This window comes from Hemitrygon akajei, chromosome 13 (assembly GCF_048418815.1).
Source record: "Hemitrygon akajei chromosome 13, sHemAka1.3, whole genome shotgun sequence".
Lineage (NCBI taxonomy): Eukaryota > Metazoa > Chordata > Chondrichthyes > Myliobatiformes > Dasyatidae > Hemitrygon > Hemitrygon akajei.
Genome location: NC_133136.1, coordinates 690,646 through 714,481, shown reverse-complemented (window position 1 = coordinate 714,481; position 23,836 = coordinate 690,646). Strand labels below are relative to the sequence as shown.

General features: G+C 43.8%; 1 protein-coding gene across 2 annotated transcripts in view; it reads right to left on the bottom strand.

The window, feature by feature from the left end:
* srp72 (signal recognition particle 72) overlaps positions 1–23,335 on the bottom strand; it is a 236,200-nt gene extending 212,865 nt beyond the window's left edge. For both annotated transcript variants that reach the window (XM_073064014.1, XM_073064015.1), the window contains exons 1-3: positions 23,147–23,335; positions 7,750–7,870; positions 582–705 (exon numbers count right to left, since the gene is read on the bottom strand). In XM_073064014.1, coding sequence (XP_072920115.1) covers positions 582–705; positions 7,750–7,870; positions 23,147–23,243 — 342 coding nt within the window. In that variant the 5' untranslated portion in view covers positions 23,244–23,335. The remainder of the gene's footprint in view (positions 1–581; positions 706–7,749; positions 7,871–23,146) is intronic.
* Between the last annotated feature and the right edge of the window lie 501 nt (positions 23,336–23,836).

The window sequence follows — 23,836 nt, the reverse complement described above, 5'->3', positions numbered from 1 at the left end:
ACTCAGTAAAAAATATGATATGCATCTAAATCATTATCTCAAAAAGCATTAATAATAGCTTTTAAAAAGTTCTTAAGTCCTGGCGGTCGAATTGTAAAGCCTAATGGCATTGGGGAGTATTGACCTCTTCATAATTTATGCAAAATTATGAGGGCTATAGAAAGGATAAATGCAAGTAGGCTTTTTCCACTGAGGTTGGGTGAGACCACAACTATAACTCATGAGTTAAGAATGAAAGGTGAAATATTTAAGGGAAATATGAGAGGAAACTCCTTCACTCAGAGGGTGGTGAGAGTGTGGAATGAGCTGCCACTGCAAGCAGTGGATGCAATTTTGATTCCATCATTTAAGTTTGGATAACTACATGGATGGCAGGGGTATGCAGGACTATGATCCAGGTGCAAGTCAATGGGACTGGGCAGTTTAAATGATTCAGCATGGTCTAGATGGGCCAAAGGTCTGTTTCTGTGCTGTAGTTTTCTATGACCCTAATATTGATTTTTAGTAGCACTGTCAGTCACACATACTGTATAGGGACAATATTAATTTCACTCTCAACATGGAAAAATATATTTAGATACCACTTGTGCATAAAGCTCCTTTAACTTGTTGGTCCTTTGCTCAACACTTTCGATGGTCTTCAATGCCGTTTCAATCCGATTCAGTCTGTATTCACAGTAAGCCTTCTCAAAGGCAATTACATCACTAAAGAGCAAGAGGAGATAACCAAGGTTAATTCTGATGGGCTCAATGTGATATATTTATCTTGAACTTTTATTTTCACATTTAGAATTTCTATATCTCTCAACCATAATTTCTAAAACTGTTGAAATACATGTAGGATGCCCTAGCTGCAGTAACTAAGGACAGGAGACAGCAATTTGCCCCATAATATCCAGAATAGCTGCAGAAGACCTTTTAGTTCAAAATACGTTTATTATCAAAATATGTACATGTTATACAACCTTGAGATTCATCTCCATACAGGCAGCCACAAATCAAAGAAAGCCAATAGAATCCATTCAAACAAAAAAACAACAGAATATACAGAGGGAAAAAAACCAAATAGTGCAAACAATATAAGTTATCAAACTGCATTCAGGACTGAAGTTCATGAAAGTAAGTCACAGATACAAAGCAAGGCCACTCAGGAGCCCACTAGTTGCAGGCCATGGCCTCAGTTCAGCTCAAAGATGAGATGAACTGGCCTGTCCCTCACCTCTACCCTTGACACTCTGACCCCTTCAATCTGGCCGAGCATTTAAATCATTCAAACCTCAAGTTAATTCCGCATCTACATTATAGCATTTCATTCAAAGCAGGAGTTAACCATTTCAGCCCTCAGTCTATTCTGCCATTCCTGAGGTTCATAGATAACCTTTCACTTCCATGACTTTTTCCTTTATATCTTGATATTCCTTTATTCCCTCAATTTCCAAAAGCATATTCATTACCAATGTAAATGGCCTTGATGACTGAGCCTCTCCAATTCTCTGGGGTAAAGCATTCCAAAGACTCCTTACCCTCTGAAAAATGAAATTTCTCCTCAATGCAGTTCTAATGCAGCATTATCATGGAAAAGGATAGGATCAGAGAGGACAGGAAAATTTTTAATTGGGGAAGGGCAAATTATGAGGCTATAAGGCTAGAACTTGCGGGTGTGAACTGGGATGATGTTTTTGCAGGGAAATGTACTATGGACATGTGGTCGATGTTTAAGGATCTCTTGCAGGATGTTAGGGATAAATTTGTCCCGGTGAGGAAGATAATGAATGGTAGGGTGAAGGAACCATGGGTGACAAGTGAAGTGGAAAATCTAGTCAGGTGGAAGAAGGCAGCATACATGAAGTTTAGGAAGCAAGGATCAGTTGGGTCTATTGAGGAATATAGGGTAGTAAGAAAGGAGCTTAAGAAGGGGCTGAGAAGAAGGGGGCATGAGAAGGCCTTGGCAAGTAGGGTAAAAGAAAACCCCAAGGCATTCTTCAATTATGTGAAGAACAAAAGGATGACAGGAGTGAAGGTAAGACCAATCAGAGATAAAAGTGGGAAGATGTGCCCGAAGGCTGTGGAAGTCAGCGAGGTCCTCAATGAATACTTCTCTTCGGTATTCACCAATGAGAGGGAACTTGATGACAGTGAGGACAATATGAGTGAGGTTGATGTTCTGAAGCATGTTGATATTAAGGGAGAGGAGGTGTTGGAGTTGTTAAAATACATTAGGATGGATAAGTCTCCGAGGCCTGACGAAATATTCTCCAGGCTGCTCCACGAGGCAAGGGAAGAGATTGCTGAACCTCTGGCTAGGATCTTTATGTCCTCGTTGTCCATGGGAATGGTACTGGAGGATTGGAGGGAGGCGAATGTTGTCCCCTTGTTCAAAAAAGGTAGTAGGGATAGTCCAGGTAATTATAGACCAATGAGCCTCACGTCTGTGGTGGGAAAGCTGTTGGAAACGATTCTTAGAGATAGGGTCTATGGGCATTTAGAGAATCATGGTCTGACCAAGGACAGTCAGCATGGCTTTGTGAAGGGCAAATTGTGCCTCACAAGCCTGACAGAGTTTTTTGAGGAGGTGACCAGGCATATAGATGAGGGTAGTGCAGTGGATGTGATCTACATGGATTTTAGTAAGGCATTTGACAAGGTTCCACACGGTAGGCTTATTCAGAAAGTCAGAAGGCATGGGATCCAGGGAAGTTTGGCCAGGTGGATTCAGAATTGGCTTGCCTGCAGAAGGCAGAGGGTCGTGGTGGAGGGAATACATTCAGATTGGAGGGTTGTGACTAGTGGTGTCCCACAAGGATCTGTTCTGGGACCTCTACTTTTTGTGATTTTTATCAATGACCTGGATGAGGGGGTAGAAGGGTGGTTGGCAAGTTTGCAGATGACACAAAGGTTAGTGGTGTTGTAGATAGTGTAGAGGATTGTCGAAGATTGCAGGGAGACATTGATAGGATGCAGAAGTGGGCTAAGAAGTGGCAAATGGAGTTCAACCCGGAGAAGTGTGAGGTGGTACACTTTGGAAGGACAAACTCCAAGGCAGAGTACAAAGTAAATGGCAGGATACTTGGTACTGTGGAGGAGCAGAGGGATCTGGGGGTACATGTCCACAGATTCCTGAAAGTTGTCTCACAGGTAGATAGGGTAGTTAAGAAAGCTTATGAGGTGTAAGCTTTCATAAGTCAAGGGATAGAGTTTAAGAGACACGATGTAATGATGCAGCTCTATAAAACTCTGGTTAGGCCACACTTGGAGTACTGTGTCCAGTTCTGGTCGCCTCACTATAGGAAGGATGTGGAAGCATTGGAAAGGGTACAGAGGAGATTTACCAGGATGCTGCCTGGTTTAGAGAGTATGGATTATGATCAGAGATTAAGGGAGCTGGGGCTTTACTCTTTGGAGAGGAGGCAGATGAGAGGAAACATGATAGAGGTGTACAAGATATTAAGAGGAATAGATAGAGTGGATAGCCAGCGCTTCTTCCCCAGGGCAGCACTGCTCAGTACAAGAGGACATGGCTTTAAGATAAGGGGAGGGAAGTTCAAGGGGGATATTAGAGGAAGGTTTTTTACTCAGAGAGTAGTTGGTACATGGAATGCACTGCCTGAGTCAGTGGTGGAGGCAGATACACTAGTGAAGTTTAAGAGACTACTAGACAGGTATATGGAGGAATTTAAGGTGGGGGGTTATATGGGAGGCAGGTTTTGAGGGTCGGCACAACATTGCGGGCCGAAGGGTCTGTAATGTGCTGTACTATTCTATGTCCTAAGTTCTAAACTGTCAACTCCTTTTTGCTGAATCCTGGCTGCCAATCCCTCAGTCATCGGAAACATTTATCTGGCAACTAACCTGTTGTGGACAAATCATTTTTCAAGATTGAATGGACCAGCCCACTGTGAGGAGTTTCTACGTTCTCCCCAACACCTCGTGGGGAGCTGCACTCTTCTCTGGCAAGTACATACTTTTTAGGATCAGACACCAAAAATGTTCAAAGGTGCATTCCCACCAAGCCCAAAAATAATGAAATTCAAAGTACGTATCAAGCATTCTTGAATAGCATGAAATGTACTTTAAATGGTGCTCAAAACTTAAAATTAAAATGGCCTGGGAGCAGGATTTAAATATCTCCTTATCTGAGGAGAGCTGGGACTCAGTTCTCAAATCGGTTAACTCAACCTCTCTTTGTGCTCGCCATTGCCTTTTACAGTTTAAGATTGTTCACAGAGCCCATATGTCTAAATCTAAACTATCTCGATTCTACCCTGGCATTAGCCCGCTCTGTGATAAATGCAAGAGGGGCGTTGCCTCTCTCATCCATATGTACTGGCTCTGTCCTAGCTTGGAGAAATTCTGGAAAGATGTCTTCACTACATTATCGGGTATTCTGAATCAGCACCTAGAACCAAACCTCTTAATTGCTCTGTTCGGTTTTTGGGGCGAGACAGATTTATGTCTGGGTCCGACCAAATGCCGAATACTATCCTTTGCCTCTCTCCTGGCTAGACACTTGATCCTCCTTAGATGGAGAGATGTTGCCCCGCCCACTCATGCGCAATGGCTTAACGACATTATGGCCTGCTTGGACCTTGAAAAAATTCATTATTCAGTTCTTAATTCGGATCTAAAGTTCCATAAGGTCTGGGGACCTTTTATCGAATACTTTCATAACCTTCCTCCTGACTAGGGTTTTTTTTTCTTCTTTTCGGTCCCTTGCTTTCAGCTCCCTTTTTTTTCTGGTAGTAGGCATTATTATCCTCTGCTGCTAAGTGTATTCACAGTCTGGGAGTTTGACTGTCCTGACCTATACTCTTTATACTGTGTTGTGGTCGGTCTGGAGTTGTTGTTGTTTTTTATCTTGTGTTTTGGGGCTTGGGGAGGACACTAAGCTTACCTGTCTTTAATTTAGGTGCTTTTTTTGTTAAATTCTCTTCCTTTGTAGCATATTGTTATTGTACGCTTAATTTTGCACTGTATTAATGCTCCTCATTGGGATTTGGGGTTTTTAATTTGTAAAATGTTTTGAAAAACTAATAAAAAAATGTTTTTTAAAAAAAATGGTGCTCAAAACCGAAGATAAAGATTATAAAAGATTAGCTTTATTTGTTACATATATAGTACACTAAACTATCAAAACATGCTGTAAAATGTGTCCTTTGCATCAATAAGACCATAAGGCCATAAGATATAGGAGCAGAAGTAGGCCATTCAGCCCACTGAGCCTGCTCCGCTGTTTAATCATGGGCTGATCCAATTCTTCCAGTCATCCCCACTTCCTGGCCTACTTCCCATACCCTTTAATGCACTGACAAATCAAGAACCTATCTATCTCTGCCTTAAATACACCCAATCACTTGTCCTCCACAGCCACTCTTGGCAACAAATTCCACTGGTATACTGCAGACATCTTCCACTGTAAAGACTGATGCAAAATACACATTCAGTTTCTCTACCATCTCTGCATCTCTCATTACAATATCTCCAGCATCATTTTGTATTGGTCCTGTATCTACCCACGACTCTCTTTTACCCTTTATATACTTATAAAAGCTTTTAGTATCTTCTTTGATATTAGTTGCTGGCTTCCTTTCATAATTCACCTTTTCCTTCCTAATGACCTCCTTAGTTTCCTTCTGCAAGTTTTTTAAAGTTTCCTATTCCTTTATCTTCCCACGAGCTCTGGCTTCCTTATATGCCCTCTAATTTGCTTTTACTTTGGCTCTGACTTCACTTGTCAGCCAAGGTAGTGTCCTTCTTCCATTTGAAAATTTCTTCTGATTTAGAATGACCAACATAGTCTGAGGATCTGCTGGAGGCAGACAAGTGTCGCCATGTTTCTAGCTGACCTATCATGCCATAACTTACTAACTTGAACTAACCCATACATCTTTGGAATGTGCTTAAACCAGAGCACCCAGAGGAAGCCCACGTGGTCTTGGGGAGAACACAGAAACTTCTTACATACAGCGGCAGAAGTGGAACCTCGATCACTGGTGTTGTAGAGCATAACACTAACCACTACACTACCCTGCTGTCCTGAAACCACTACCCTCTTGGTGAAAATAAACTACAAAACACTAAATTATTTTAAACCTATGTCCCATACTACAGCTCTGTCCAATCTTAACAACTTTCACATCACATGCTGGTAATAATAAACCTGATTCTGATTCTTCCTAGGGTTCTCATAGGTGTCAATGAACAAACATTTTATAATTAAGGCTCAATATCAACACTTTTGCATCATACAGTAAAAGTTTGAAGGCAAGCATCGTTAAAAATTACCAGCTCAAAATAAGTATTGAATTACATCATAAGAGCAACTATGATTGATAAATTGATAAATTGGAAATCAGTTTCAGCTGCCCTGATTTTGTCAAACTATCAGAGTTCAATGCTTTTTGCTTGAGGTCAGTTTGATAAACCTTACCCAAAAACATCAAATCTGACCATGTATTGGGTTCAACTCAGATAACAAATCAAATCTACAAGGATGTTGCCAGGACATGAGGACCTGAGTTATAGGGAAAGGTTGAATAGGTTAGGACTTTACTTCCTGAAGTGCAGGAGAATGAGGGAAGACTTGATAGAGGTATACAAAATTATGAAGCATATAGACAGGGTAAATGCAAGCAGGCTTTTTCCACTGAGAAAACCACATGTCCATGAGCCAGTCCTCACCAGAGGTGAAGAGGATCAGCAACATTAAATTCTTAGGTGTTATTATTCCAGAAGACCTGTCCTGGGCCCAGCAAGCAGTGCAATTATGAAGAAAGCATGCCAGTGCCTCTACTTCCTTAGGAGATTGCAAATATTCCACACAACATCCAAAACTTTGACAGACTTCTACAGATATTTAGTGGAGAGCCTATTGACTGGCTGTATCACAGCCTGATATGGAAACACAAATGTCCTTGAATGGAAAATCCAACAAAAAGTAGTTGATACGGCCCAGTCCATCACAGGTAAAGCCCTCCCCACCATTGAGCAAATCTACATGAAGAACTGTTGTAGCTAAGCTACATCATCAGGGACCCTCACCACACTCTTCTCGCTGCTGCCATAATGAAGAAAGTATAGGAGCCTCAGCACTCTCACCATCAAGTTCAGGAAGAGTTATTATCCCTCAACCATCAGACTCTTGAATCAAAGTGGATAACTTCACTTGCCTCATCATTAAAATGGACTCACTTTCAAGGACTCTTCATCTCATTTTCTCGATATTTATTGCTTATTTATTTATTATTTCATTATTTTTGTATCTTCAGAATTTGTTGTCTTTTGCACAGTGGTTGTATTCCAAGTTGTTGTGGTATTTCATTGATTCTATTACAATTATTATTCTATTATGGATTTATTGAGTATGCCCGCAAGTAATGAATCCTGGGGTTGTATATGGTGACTTTGACAATAAATTTACTTTGAACTGAGGTTGGGTGAAACTAGAACTAGAGGTCATGGGTTAAGGGTAAAAGGTCAAATATTTAAGGGGAACACGAAGCAGGACTTCATGACTCAGGGAGTGCGGAACAAGCTGCCATCGAAATGGTGAATGCAGGTTTGATTTTAACATTCAAGAGAAATTTTACATGGATGGGAGCTGAATGGGTGCAGGTCGATGGGATTTGGCAGATTAACAGTTGGCATGGGTAAGATGGGCCAAAGGGTCTGTTTCTGTTCTGTAGTGCTCTCTGACTATGATTCTAAATGCTGTGAAGTTTTGAATTTGCTTTCAAGTTATCTGCATCTTACCTGGAAAGCACCTTGGTGTGAGTGTGAATTATATTCAGTGCTTCCTTGAAATTTCCATTGTGGACCAGACAGACGACTTTACAATGCAGCGCAGTGACATCATCCTTGTCATCTTGCAGTACTACGAATTAAAATTACACTTTAATTAGCAATAATAAATTTACCATTATTCCGATGTGTGAACAGAAGAAAACCAAACTAATTTACAGCTATTTCAAAATATTCTGGTAGTTAAAACTATACACCCCTAAAATTTGTCATTTATCTCCTTGGTGGACAATTGTAAGTTCCAAAAATCCATCAGAATCAGAATCCGAATCCTTTATTATCGCCAAGTAGGAGGACACATACAGGGAATTTGATGCCGGTTTCCCTGAGCTCTCTCTGTACAGAATGAAAAGCAAACAAAAACAATAGTGCAAATAATCATAAACTATATACAATGAGGTCCACCTCATTGAATGTACAGGTGGACTTGATTTATAATAGACTAAAATTCAAGTGTTCATAAGACTGATGGCATACGGAAAGAAACTGTTCTTGTACCTATTTGTCCTGGCACACAGTGATCTAAAGTGCCTACCAGAAGGAAAGAGTTGGAACAGGTGATGTCCAGGGTGTGAGGGGTCTACAATAATACTGCTTGCTCGCTTCCTGACTCCAGATGCATATAAGTCCTGGATCGAGGGCAGCTTCACACCAATAATCCTTTCCGCAGCCCTGACGGTTCTTGTCTTGTTTGGTAGCTGATCCAAACCAGACAGTGATGGACGAACAGAGAACAGACTGGATTATTCCTGAATAGAATTGAATCAGCAGCTCCTGAGGCAGGTTGTACTTCCTGAGTTGACGTAGGAAATACAACCTCTGCTGAGCCTTTTTGATAAGAGTGTCCGCGTTGGATGTCCACTTCAGGTCCTGGGAGATTGTGACACCCAGAAATCTGAAGGTCTCCACAGCAGACACATCCGCTTAGTCTCTGAAGAAAGTGATATTCTTGCCAACTTTAGCCAATACACCTGTTATACTCAACAAATCAAGTTTGTTGTCATCTGACTGTACATATTTTCAACCAAAGTAAACAGCATTCCTCCGAACCACTGTGCACCCACACAACACACAGCACATAAAGCAAAATATTATACTACAAACAAGTTAATAAAATATAATTAAAATACAAGTAGAAAAGTGCAGCACAGGTAAACAGTAAACAGCTCACTGTCCTAATGATGACACCTCAGTGGTGACAGGGTATTTATTAGTTTCACAGCCTGAGGAAAGAAGCTGTTACCTAGTCTGACAGTCCTAGTCCTGACGCTCTTGAACCTCTTCCTGATGGTGGTGGGTCAAAGAGATAGTGGGTTGCATGGTGGGGATCCTCAACAATGTTTCAAGCCTTTCGTCTACAATGTAAATGTCACAAATTGTAGGAAGACCCTGGTGATCCTCTCATGTTTTTACTATCCTCTGCAGGTCCTGCAGTCCGATGCCTTGCAGCTTCTGTACCACACAATGATGCAGACAGCTGGGACGTTCTTGATGGTGATCCTGCAGAAAATTTTTAGAATAGAGGTGGTGAACCTTGCACACCTCAGCCTTCTCAGGGAGTGTAGACGCTGCTCTGCTTTCTTGACTACTAAGGAAGTGTTGTGGGTCCAGGTCAAATTGCCTGTTATGTGCACACCAAGGAACTTTGTACTCTTCACTCTCTCCATGGCAGAGCTATTAATAGGAAATGGAGAGTGGACAAGCTGTGCCTTCCTGAAATCCTCAATCACCTCTTTTGTCTTGTTCACACTGAGCCTCCGGTTGTTGTCCTCACACCATTTCACAAACCTCTTTACTTCCTCTCTGTAAGCGGACTTATCATTGTTGCCAATGAGGCCAACCACTGTATCACATCAGTGAATTTAATGATGTAATTTGAGCTGAATGATGTAATCTGCAACCCTCCAATCCCCCAGAACCTCTCCTGTTCCATTGATGATGCAAAGATCATTGCCAGAGGCTCAGCAAACTCCTCTCTCGCTTCCCACAGTAGCCTGGGGTACAACTCGTCCAGTCCCAGTGATTTATCAAACTTGATGCTTTCCAAAAGCTCCAGCACATCCTCTTTAATTTCTATATGCTCAAGCTTTTCAGTCCACTGTAAGTCACACTACAATCGCCAAGGTCCTTTTCCGTAGTGAATACTGAAGCAAAGAATTTATTAAGTACCTCTGCTTCCATACACACTTTTACACTGTCACACTTGATTGGTCCTATTCTCTCACGTCTTATCCTCTTGCTCTTCACATACTTGTAGAATGCCTTGGGGTTTTCCTTAATCCTGTCCGCCAAGGTCTTCTCATGGCCCCTTCTGGCTCTCCTAATTTCTTTCTTAAGCTCCTTCCTGCTAGCTTTATAATCTTCTAGATCTCTACCATTACCTAGTTTTTTTAACCTTCTGTAAGCTTTTCTTTTCTCAACTAGATTATAGAAAACATAGAAACACAGAAAACCTACACCATTCTGCCCACAAAGTTGTGCTGAACATGTCCTTACCTTAGAAATTACTAGGCTTACTTATCGCCCTCTATTTTACTAAGCTTCACATACCTATCAAAAAGCCTCTTAAAATACCCTATCATATCTGCCTCCACCGGCATTACCGGCAGCCCATTCCACGTAATCACCACTCTCTGAGTAAAAAACTTACCCCTAACATCTCCCCTGTACCTACTCCCCAGCACCTTAAACCTGTATCCTCTTTTGGCAACCATTTCAGGAAAAAGCCACGATCCACACGATCAATGCCTCTCATCATCTTGTACACCTCTATCAGGTCACCTCTCATCCTCCTTCACACCAGGGAGAAAAGGCTGAGTTCACTCAACTTATTCTCATAAGGCATGCTCCCCAATCCAAGCAACATCCTTGTAAATCTCCTCTACACCCTTTCTATGGCTTCCACATCCTTCCTGTAGTGAGGCAACCAAAACTGAGCACAGTACCCAACCAGGGTCCTATATAGCTGCAACATTACCTCTCAGCTCCTAAATTCAATTCCACGATTGATGAAGGCCAGTACACCATATGCCTTCTTAATCACAGAGTCAAACTGCGCAGCTGCTTTGAGCGTCCTATGGACTCGGACCCCAAGATACCTCTGATCCTCCACACTGCCAAGAGTCTTACCACTAATACTATCATCTGCCATCATATTTGACCTACCAAAATGAACCACTTCACACTTCTGTGGGTTGAACTCCGTCTACCACTTCTCAGCCCAGTTTTGCATCCTATCAATGTCCTGCTGTAACCTCTGACAGCCTTCCACACTATCCACAACACCGCCAACCTTTGTGTCATTAGCATCCCATCCCTCCACCTCCTCATCCAGGTCATTTATAAAAATCACAAAGTGTAAGGGTCCTAGAACAGATTCCTGAGGCACTCCACTGGTGAGTGACCTCCATGCAGAATATGACCCATCTACAACCACTCTTTGCCTTCTGTGGGCAAGCGGGTTCTGCATCCACAAAACAATGTCCCCTTGGATCCCATGCTTCCTTACTTTCTCAATAAGCCTTGCATGGAGTACCTTATTAAATGCCTTGCTGAAATCCATATACACTACATCTACTGCTGTTCCTTCATCAATGTGTTTAGTCACAGCCTCAAATAATTCAATCAGGCTTGTAAGGCACGACCTGCTTTTGACAAAGCCATGCTGACTATATCATACCTCTCCAAATGTTCATAAATCCTGCCTCTCAGGATCTTCTCCATCAACTTACCAACCACTGAGGTAAGACTCACTGGTCTATAATTTCCTGGGCTAGCTCTACTCCCTTTCTTGAATAAAGGAACAATATCCGCAAACCTCCAATCCTCCAGACCCTCTCCCGTCCCTGTTGATGATGCAAAGATCATTGCCAGAGGCTCAGCAATCTCCTCCCTCACCTCCCACTGTAGCCTGAGGTACATTTCATCCGTTCCCGGCGACTTATCCAACTTGATGCTTTCCAAAGCTCCAGCACATCCTCTTTCTTAATGTCTACATGCTCAAGCTTTTCAGTCTGCTGCAAGTCATCACTACAATCACTAAGATCCTTTTTCATAGTGAATACTGAAATAAAGTATTAATTAAGTTCCTCTGCTATTTCCTCTGAAAGTGTTCCATAAACACTTTCCCACTGTCACACTTGATAGGTTCTATTCTTTCACGTCTTATCTTCTTGCTCTTCACATACTTGTAGAATGCCTTGGGGTTTTCCTTAATTCTGCCCGCCAAGGCCTTATCATGGCCCCTTCTGGCTCTCCTAATTTCCTACTTAAGCTCCTTCCTAGTAGCCGTATAATCTTCTACATTTCTAACATTACCTAGCTCTCTGAAACTTTTGTAAGCTTTTCTTTTCTTCTTGACTAGCTTTTAAACCTTTGTACACCACGGGTCCTGTACCCTACCATAACTTCCCTGTCTTGTTGGAACATACTCCTTCTCCACACAAATATCCCCTGAACATTTGCCACATTTCTTCCGTACTTTTCCCTGAGAACATCTGTTTCCAATGTAAGCTTCCAATTTCCTGCCTGATAGCCTCATAATTCCCCTTACTCCAATTAAACACTTTTCTAACTTGTCTGTTCCTATCCCTCTCCAATGCTATTGTAAAGGAGATAGAATTGTGATCACTATCTCCAAAATGCTGTCCCACTGAGAGATCTAACACCTGACCAGGTTCATTTCCCAATACCAAATCAATTAGGCCGCCTATAAAAAACACCCAGTGAAGTTATTGACCCCTTTCTGTTCCTAACCTCCACCCACAGAGACTCCATAGACAATCCCTTCATGGCGTCCACCTTTTCTACAGCCGTGACACTATCTCTGATCAACAGTGCCATGCCCCCAGCTCTTTTGCCTCCCTCCCTGTCCTTTCTGAAACATCTAAAACCCCGCACTTGAAGTAACCAATCTTGTCCATGAGCCATCCAAGACTCTGTAATGGCCACCACATCATATCTACAAGTACTGATCCACGCTCTAAGCTCATCCATTTTGTTCACAATACTCCTTGCATTAAAATAGACACATCTCAAGCCTTCAGTCTGAGCGCGTCCCTTCTCTATCACCTGCCTATCCTCCCTCTCGCGCTGTCTACAAGCTTTCTCTATTTGTGAGCTAACCTCCTCTTCTACAGTCTCTTCTGTTCAGTTCCCACCCCCTAACAATTCTAGTTTAAACTCTCCCCAGCAGCCTTAGCAAACCTCCCTGCCAGGATACTGGTTCCCCCTTGGATTCGAGTTCAACCTGTCCTTGTTGTACAGGTCACACCTGCCCCAAAAGAGGTCCCAATGATCCAGAAGTCTGAATCCCTGCCCCCTGCTCCAATCCCTCAACCACACATTTATCTTCCACCTCATTCTATTCCTATTCTCACTATCGCATGGCACAGGCAGTAATCCCAAGATTACTACCTTCGCGGTCCTGCTTCTCAACTTCCTTCCTAACTCCCGTAGTCTTTTTTCAGGACCTCTTCCCTTTTCCTACCTATGTCATTGGTACCAATATGTACCACGATCTCTGGCTGTTCTCCCTCCCACTGCAGGATATCGTGGATGTGATCTGAAACATCCCAGACCTTGGCACCTGGGAGACAAACTACCATCCGACTTTCTTTCCTGCGTCCACAGAATCACCTGACTGATCCTCTAGCTATAGAGTCCCCTATCACTACTGCCTTCCATTTCCTTTCCATACACTTCTGAGCCACAGGGCCAGACTCTGTGCCAGAGGTACGGCCACTGCCACTTTCCCCAGGTCGGCTGTCCCCTGCCCCCCCCAACAGTACTCGAACAGGAGTACAAATGTACAGCCACAGGGGTACTCTCTTGTACCTGACTCTTCCCCATCCCCCTCCTGACTGTGACCCACTTGTCTGTCTCCCGTGGCCCCGGTGTAACCATCTGCCCGTAACTCCTATCACCTCTGAAAAATCAGCAGTTCACTCGCAGTCTTCTTGCTCCAAATTAAAAAGTGTTCAAGATTCCTTGACTTTTTAAACCTTTCGTGCTCTACTGGCTGACGTCACGCACCTGCACAGTCTCACCTCTCTTTAACCCGAGTAGTAAAAAAACTCCCTTCACTCCAAAAAATCAGCACCTGCCTATAACTCCTATCTGTCACCTCCTCACTCTCCCTAACCAGACGAAGGTCATCAAGCTGCATCCCCAGTTCCCTAACCTGGTCCCTAAGGAGCTGCAGCTCGACGCACCTGGTGCAGATGTGGCCGCCCAGGAGGCTGGGAGACTCCCGGACATCCCACATCCAACATCCAGTACAGAACACTGGCCTCACAGACATACTTCCAATTCCTATTTTTCACAAGTAACTTACCTCGCCTCGACCCATTATTGCCCAAGCCCCGTTGAGCCAAAGTCCTCCTACTCTGACTCCCTCTACTCTGACGCCCACTCTATAAAGCTGTCTTCTTTTTGAACTCTTCCCGCCCGTTTAACTCGCTGACATTCACGCACCTGCGCAGTCATGCTTCAATCAAACCGAAGAAAATATGCTCTCCTTTAAATTCTTCCCACCAGTCTAACTCGCTGATGTCCACACACCTGCGCACTTCATGATTGTTGATGTCAGTGCTACTGAGTGGTAATGATTTAGGCCAATTACTGGTGCTCTCTTGGGCATCAGAACGATCCTGGCTGCCTTGAGTCTGTAGGGAAGGTGGACTGTTTCAGAAAGATATTAAAGATGTCCGTTAAGACCTCTGTTAGCTGGGCTGCACAGTTCCTCAGCATCTGACCGGGTATGTTACCCAGCCTTACAGCTTTGTGTGAGTTTACCCTAGCTAGGATCCTCCTCAACTCAGTTGCAGCCAGAGGGTGCCAGTTCCTCAGGAAGAGGGTCCCGTTTCCTTGATGCCACATAATTCAAGTCATCAATTTGTGCATAGAATGTATTCAGCCTATCAGAAAAAGAAACTGTGTAGCAACTAATGCAGAGTGTGGATTTACCATCAATTGTGGTTAACACGGGCTGGCCGGTGATGTATGGCACTAGCACTGGACTTTGAGGCAGATGGTCCCAAGTTCAAATCAAGCCAGGACCCCATTTGGGCAGTAGCACTATCTGCATGGATGAAAGGCCTGGCAAACTACCTCCATATCCACACTATCCATAGGGTAGCCATGAGTCGATGACAACTCGACAGCACTCAATAACAACATAGTTTACATACCTTGCCTGCTGTGCTATGTGTCCCAGAGGCACAGAGGTATCTGGATTCTCTCACACTTTGCCTTCCTGACAGCACAGGAGAATACGGCTCTTGCTGCGTCACCCAATCTGAACACAGCATCCCAATCCCCAAGCAGTACACAAACCTCTGCAGTCAGCCATGGCTTCTGGTTTCATCACAATTACATCCCCAATGCATTTTCTTACATAGCCAGTCACCAATCCCACACACTGATCAATAATCGTAGGTCATCACCTCCCTGAGTGAGTGCTTTCGAAGCAGCCCTGCAATGCTAATGTGGCACCTTCTGGACAGGCCCTGATCTCCCTGTGAACTGGTTTGACTCGTTTCACCAGTGCTCTGTATGCAGGAATTAAAAAAATGGATATGTGGTCTGAGTATCTGAGGTGAGAGCCTTGCAAATGCTACAAAGTTTGGCATAAACCAGATCTAATACATTCTCTCCTCTGGTCGTGATAATATTAACATGCTGGTAGAACTTTTGCAGTACTGTTTTTAAGTTGGCAAGATTGAAATCACCAGCATCAATAACGACACCATCTGCTTTGAGGTTGCAAATTGGGCTGTGGAGCTCCTGCAGCGCTTCCCCGGCACTATCACAGGGAGAGATGCACAACAATCACAATGGCTGTGAACTCCCTCGGTAATTAGAAGGGATGGACTTCACCATTAAAAACTCTATCTGTAGTGAGCAGTGGGCCATACACAAACCAGTTCTTATTGATGTAGACACACAGACCTCCTCCACCAGTCTTGCCAGAGGTCACAGAATTTCAGTCCACCCAAAAGGAGATTAGGCCTTTTATCTGGATGGCCAAGTCGGGAATGGTGTCTTGAAGGTTGTAAACTGGATTCGAAATTGGGAGAAGACAGAGAGTGGTGGTGGATGACTGCTTCTCAGACTGGAGGCCTGTGAATAGTGGTGTGCCTCAGGGATCTGTGCTGGGACCATTGTTGTTTGTTCTCTATATCAATGATCTAGATGATAATGTGGTAAATTGGATCAGCAAGTTTGCTGATGACACTAAGATTGGAGGTGTTGTGGATAGCAAGGAAGGCTTTCAAAGCTTGCAGAGGGATTTGGACCAACTGGAAAAATGGGCCAGAAAATGGCAGATGCAGACAAGTGTGAGGTGTTGCATTTTGGAAGGGCAAATCAAGGTAGAACATACACAATAAATGGTAAGGCACTGAGGAGTGTGGAGGAACAAAGGGATCTGGGAGTTCAGACACATAATTCCCTGAAAGTGGCATCACAGGTAGACAGGGTTGTAAAGAACGCTTTTGGCATCCTGGCATTCATAAATCAATGTATTGAGTATAGGAGTTGGGATGTTACAGTGAGGTTGTATAAGACATTGGTCAGGCCAAATTTGGAGTATTGTGTGCAGTTCTGGTCACCTAACTATACGAAGGATATCAGTAAGATTGAAAGAGTGCAGAGAAGATTTACTAGGATGTTGCCAGGTATTCAGGAGTTGAGTTACAGGGAAAGACTGAACAGGTTAGGACTTTATTCCTTGGAGTGTGGAAGAATGAGGGGAGATATGACAGAGGTTTACAAAATTATGAGGGTATAGAAAGAGTAAATGCCAATGGGCTCTTTCCACTTAGATTAGGAGAGATAAATACGAGAGGACATGGCTTTAGGGTGAAAGGGGAAATGTTTAAGGGGAACTTCTTCACTCAGAGTGTGGTGGGAGTGTGGAACGGGCTGCCATCTGACGTGGTAAATGCGGGCTCACTCTTTAAGTTTTAAGAATAAATTGGATAGATACATGGATGGGAGAGGTCTGGAGGGTTATGGACTGGGTGCAGGTCAATAGGACTAGCGGAATAAAGTTTCAGCACAGACTAGAAGGGCTGAATGGCCTGTTTTCTGTGCTGTAGTGTTCTATGGTTCTAAGTCATGTTTTCATCAAGATGGGCGTGCAACAGTCCATCATCTCCCATTGGTTCAGCTACAGATGCAGATAATCCAGTTTATTTTCCAGCAGTCAGACATTAGCAAATAGAATCGAAGGGAACATAGGCCTGCAGGGATTCATTCAAGTATCACTTTAATACTGGCATGCTTCTTGGATTTGTTTTCGAGCATACTGCTCCGACAGCAGCTTCCCTGTGTAACTACAGTAGACTTCGGTGAGGAGCAAGAGCCCGCGCTTTGTGATAATCGGTTACTGCTAATGATCTATGTTATTCCACTTGCCAACGTGTTAAGACTTGCAGATTTTAGTGTTCTTAATGCTCAGCAGTGTTTTATCATCAAAAAATAGCTCAACAGGGCAAGAAATTTCATCGTTGGTTGGTACTGGAGTGGGTGCTGTGTCCATGCGCATTACCATCTTGTGAAGAATATTAGGATCTCCACCATCTTAATGTGCTTCACTTTAGTCCAGATTGGCCCAAAGGATAAGCAATTTTTATAGAACATAAGAACTAAGAGCAGGAGTCGGCCATCTGGACCATCGAGCCTCCTCTGCCACTCAGTAAGATTATGGCAGATCTGACTATATGGGCTCATCTCCAACTACCTGCCTTTACCCCATAACCCTCAATTCCCCTACTATACAAAAATTTATCCAACTTTGTCTTAAATATATTTACTGAGGTAGCCTCCACTGCTTCATTTGGCAGAGAATTCCACAGATTCACCACTCTCTAGGATAAGTAGTTCCTCCTCATTTCCACCCCAAATCTACTCCCCTGAATCTGAAGGCTATGCCCTCCAGTTCTAGTCTCACCTAGTGCCACAATTTTCCTGCCTCTACCTTGTCTATCCCTTTCATAATTTTATGTTTCCATAAGATCTCCTTTCATTCTTCCGAATTTCAGGGAGTACAGTTCCAGGTAACTCAATCTCTCCTCATAGTCCAACCCCCTCATCTCTGGAATCAACCTAGTGAACCTCTTTTGCACCACCTCCAAAGCCCTCCTCCAGAACTGTACGCAGTACTCCAGATGTGGCCTCACCAGTACCCTGTATAGTTTCAGCATAACCTCCCTGCTCTTAAATTCAATCCCTCTAGGATTGAAGAGCAACATTTCATTTGCCTTCTTGATAGCCTGCATACCGTTTTGCAATTCATGCACAAGAACTCCCAAGTCCCTCTGCACAGCAGCATGCTGCAATTTTTTACCATTTAAATAATAATTTGCTTTCATTTTTCCTTCCAAAGTGAATGACCTCACATCTACCAACATTGCACTCCATCTGCCAGACTCCTGTCCACTCACTTAACCTATCTATATCTCTCTGCAGACTCTCCGTATCTTCTGCACAATTTGCTTTTCCACTCAATTTAGTATCATCAGCAAACTTAGACACTACACTCAGTCCCCTCTTCTAGATCGTTAATGTATATCGTGAACAGTTGTGGGCCCAGCACCAACCCCTGCGCTACACCGTTCACCACTGATTGCCAACCAGAGTAACACCCATGTATCCCAACTCTCTACTTTCTATTAGTTAACCAATCCTCTATCCATGCTAATACATCACCCCCCAACTTTATGCATCCTTATCTTATAGATAAGTCTTTTATGTAACACCTTATTGAATGCCTTCTGGAAATCCCAAGTCAATAACGTCCATCTGTTCCCCTCTATCCACTACACTTGTTATATCCTCAGAATTCCAAAAATTTTGTCAAACAGGACCTGCCTTTGCTAAACCCTAACCCTAATATTGCATCTGCCTGATGGATCCATTTCTTTCCAGATGTCTCGCTATTTCTTCTTTAATGATAGCTTCAAGCATTTTCCCAACTACAGATGTTAAACTAACCGGCCTAGAGTTACCTGCCTTTTGCCTATGTGCTTTTCTGAACAGTACAGCACAGTGCAGGCCCTTCAACCCATGACCTTTTAACCTTCAACAAGATCAACCTAACCTTTCCCTCCCTCAAGTCCTCCACTTTTCTTTCAACAGGGTACCTGAGAGTCTCTCAGAACAGTTATGCAGAGATTGAGTGAAGGAGAGAAGTTGAGCAGGGTGGGACTTTTTTTAAAAAAATTGGAACATAACAGAATGAGAAGTGACCTTATGTGTCTACAATCATGAGGAATATAGGAATGGCATAATGTTTCCCATGGTTGGGGAATCAAGGACTAAAGGGCATCAGTTTAAGGTGAGATATTTAATTGATTGTGGACTTCAGAAAGGGGAGAACACACACCAGTCATTAAGGGTGGGCAGTGAAAATGGCAAGCAACTTTCAGTTCCTGGGCATCAGGATATTGATGCAATTACAAAGGAGGCATGCCAGCATCTCTTTTTATAGACAATAGACAATAGGTGCAGAAGGTTCAGAAGGTTGAGGAGATTTGGTATGTCATCAAAGGCATAGGTGTACAAAGAAGAATATTCAAACTTGTGTCATTACAGCCTGGTATAGAGGCTCCAAAGCATAGTTCAGCACATCATTGAGACCATCCATGGTCACTCTCCAATTTCTCTGTAAAGCAGCCTCTATGAAACTCTTCTCACAGCCTCTATAAATCAGGCAGCATAAGCCAATGCCCCACTCATCCCTAACATTCTCTCTTCTCACTTCTTCCATTGACACAAGATTTTAAAGCCTGAAAATATGTCTCATTAGATTTAAAATATTAAATAGCTCCCTAAAACAATAAGGTGGCCACTCGCCTTTGCAATCTACCTTGTAATATTGCACGGTTACCTACCTACATTTTTTTTGTAACTCTCATTTCTCATTATTATGCATTATTGATTTACCACCATGCTCTGTGTAATGATCTGATTTGTATGAACAGTCTGCAAGCTTATTCAACACGGTAGGCTTATTCAGAAAGTCAGAAGGCATTGGATCCAGGGAAGTTTGGTCAGGTGGATTCAGAATTGGCTTGCCTGCAGAAGGCAGAGGGTCGTGATGGAGGGAGTACATTTGGATTGGAGGGTTGTGACTAGTGGTGTCCCACAAGGATCTGTTCCGGGACCTCTACTTTTCATGATTTTTATTAACGACCTGGATGTGGGGGTAGAAGGGTGGGTTGGCAAGTTTGCAGACGACGCAAAGGTTGGTGGTGTTGTGGATAGTGTAGAGGATTGTCGAAGATTGCAGAGAGACATTGATTGGATGCAGAAGTGGGCTGAGAAGTGGCAGATGGAGTTCAACCCGGAGAAGTGTGAGGTGGTACACTTTGGAAGGACAAACTCCAAAGCAGAGTACAAAGTAAATGGCAGGATACTTGGTAGTGTGGAGGAGCAGAGGGATCTGGGGGTACATGTCCACAGATCCCTGAAAGTTGCCTCACAGGTAGATAGGGTAGTTAAAAAAGCATAGGGGGTGTTACCCTTCAGAAGTCGAGGGATAGAGTTTAAGAGTTGCGAGGTAATGATGCAGCACTACAAAACTCTGGTTAGGCCACACTTGGAGTACTGTGTCCAGTTCTGGTCGCCTCACTATAGGAAGGATGTAGAAGCATTGGAAAGGGTACAGAGGAGATTCACTAGGATGCTGCCTGGTTTAGAGAGTATGCATTATGATCAGAGATTAAGGGAGCTAGGGCTTTACTCTTTGGAGAGGAGGAGGATGAGAGAAGACATGATAGAGGTATACACGATATAAAGAGGAACGGATAAAGTGGACAGCCAGCACCTCTACCCCAGGGCACCACTACTCAATACAAAAGGACATGGCTTTAAGATAAGGGGTGGGAAGTTCAAGGGGGATATTAGAGAAAGATCTTTTACTCAGAGAGTGGTTGGTGCGTGGAATGCACTGCCTGAGTCAGTGGTGGATTTAAGAGACTACTAGACAGGTATATGGAGGAATTGATGGTGGGGGGATATATGGGAGACAAGGTTTAAGGGTCGGCACAACATTGTAGGCCAAAGGGCCTGTACTGTGCTGCACTATTCTATGTTCTAAGACAATCTTTTCACTATATTTCAGTACATGTGACAACTCAAAGTACAGGACTGTAAGAGTTTGCAGAGTGTTGTAGACTCTGCATCATGGACACAACCTTCTCTACCATCTAAGACATCCTCAAAAGAATCAGATTTATTATCTCTGGGATATAATGTGAAATTTGTATCAGCAGTACAATGCAATACATAATATAGAAAAACATTAACTACAGGAAGTGTACATATGTATACTAAATAGTTAAAAATACCGCAAAAACAGAAACAACAAAAAAGTTACTGTTCATGGGTTCAATGCCCAATCAGAAATCAGACAGCAGAGAGGAATCGCTGAGTGTGTACCTTTAGACTTCTGACGGTAACAATGAGAAATGGCATGTGCTGGGAGATGGGGGGGCCTTAACAATGGACGCCACTTGAAGCACTGCTCCTCGAAGATGTTTTGGATACAATAGAGGCTAGTACTCCTGATGGAGCTGACTGATTTTACAACTTTCTGTAGCTTCTTTCCAGTACTGCTGAAGATTCTCCACCCAAAACATTGACTGTACTCTTTTTCATAGATGCTGCCTGGCCTGCTGAATTCCTCCAGCATTTTGTGAATGTTGCTCAGATTTCCAGCGTCCGCAGATTCCCTCCTGTTTGTGATTGGATCACTGCTTTTCCTCCCTTTTTGCGTTACTTTTCTGGTTGGCTGCCAATGCCAAGAGGAATTCCACAGGGGAAGGTGTGGGGATGCTTCTTTTCTCATTATTTGGATGAAGGAATTAGTGGCTTTATGGCCAGGTTGGTGGAAGATACAACGATATGAAGGGCAGTTAGTGTTGAGGATGGAAGGCTTCCATAGGGGTCGGTGTTAGGGCCATTGCTTTTTATAATGTATGTCAATGATTTGGACTATGGTATTAATGGATTTGTGGCCATATTTACTGATGATACAAAGATAGGTGGAGGAAATAGGTTAATGTTAAGGAAACAGAGAGCTTGCAGAGAGATTGGGCAATTAGGGGAATGGGCAAAGAAGTGGAAAATGAAATACAATGTTGGAAAGTGTATGGTCATGCACTTGGGTGGAAGAAATAAATGGGAAGACTATAATTTCGATGGACAGAGAATACAAAATGCAGAGATGCAAAGGGACATCAGGGTCCTTGTGCAGGATACCCTAAAGGTTAACCTCCAGGCTGAGTCAGTGGTAAAGAAGGCAAATGCAATGTTGGCATTCATTTCTGGAGGTATAGAATTTTAGAGCAGGGATGTGATGTTGAGGCTCTAAAAGGCACTCGTGAGTCCACAGTTGGAGTATTGTGTACAGTTTTGTGCGCCTTATTTTAGAAAAGATATACTGACATTAGAGAGGATTCAGAGATTCACAAGAATGATTCCAGGAATGAAAGGGTTACCGTATGAGGAACATCTAGCAGCTCTTGGGCTGTATTCCCTGGAGTTCAGGAGAATGAGGGGGAGATCTCATAGAAACATTCCAAATGTTAAAAGCCCTGAACAGACTAGATATGGCAGTTATTTCCCATGGCAGGGGATTCTAGGACAAGAGGGCACGACTTCAGGATTGAAGGTCGTCCATTTAGAACTGAGATGCAGAAAAATTACTTTAGTCAGAGTGTGGTAAATCTGTGGAATTTGTTGCCACAAGTGGCTTTGGAGGCCAAGTCATTGGGTGCATTTAAGGAAGACAAAGATAGGTTCTTAATTAGCCAGGGCATTATGGGGAGAAGGCAGGGGAGTGGTGATGACTGGATCAGCCCAGAGAAACATAGAAAAACTACAGCACAATATAGGCCCTTCGGCCCACAAAGCTGTGCTGAACACGTCCCTACCTTAGAACTACCTAGGCTTTGCAATAGACAAAACCTATTAATCAAATGCCTTGCTGAAATCCATATACACTACATCTACTGCTCTACCTTCATTAATGTGTTTAATCACATCCTCAAAAAATTCAATCAGGCTCGTAAGGCACGACCTGCCTTTGACAAAGCCCATGACTGAATGGTGGAGCAGACTCGATGGGCCGAATGGTCTATTTCTGCTCCTATATTTGATGGTCACGGTTTTATGGTTTCCGCAGAAGAACAGATTGGAGAAATGAGAAAAGACGTGGTAGATAGAATAGTGTCGGAAAGTGTATGATATGCACTTTAGGACAGGTTCTCTCCACATGCCGGCCCAGCCGCCAGCTGGGACATGTCACCACGGCCTCTCACCACCCTCACCCGCTGCTTACTTCTATTGAGGGACTTCAGAGCCCGGCTATAGTCCGCAGTCTGCCCGCAACGATTCACTTCGGTCCAGAGAGCCGTTAACGAGCCTCCACTCGCCATGGCCAAAGCAACGCCCGCAATCCTCTCCCTCTACCACGTCCAACTGCCCGAGACCGCCGGCCGACGGCAGCCTCACCAGCCACCACCGCTTGCTCCGCCGCCCGCGCCACCTGCCGGCCGGAGATTCGCCAGCCGCCGCTGGCGCCACCTGCCGGCCGGAGATTCACCAGCCGCCGCCGCCACCACCTGCCGGCCGGAGATTCGCCAGCCGCCGTCACCCGCGCCACCTGCCGGCCGGAGATTCGCCAGACGCCGCCGCCCGCCCGCGCCACCTGCCGGCCGGAGATTCGCCAGACGCCGCCGCCCGCCCGCGCCACCTGTCGGTCGCACAGTTCTACCGCACTGCTTAGTGCCCTACGATTCACTGTGTACAGACGTGCCACCCTGCAAAAACTCATCTCAGGGAGGTAGAACCACCACCCCCGCCCTCCGCAACCCCATATCCCCCCCCCCCGGTCGACCTCCAAGGGTCTACAGGGCATTTGATTATGAAAGAACACAACAATTTATTTGATCACATACTGAAACTATTTACACACACACACACACATATATTCCTTTTTGATTATTTTGTTGGTAGTCTCAATGCTAAT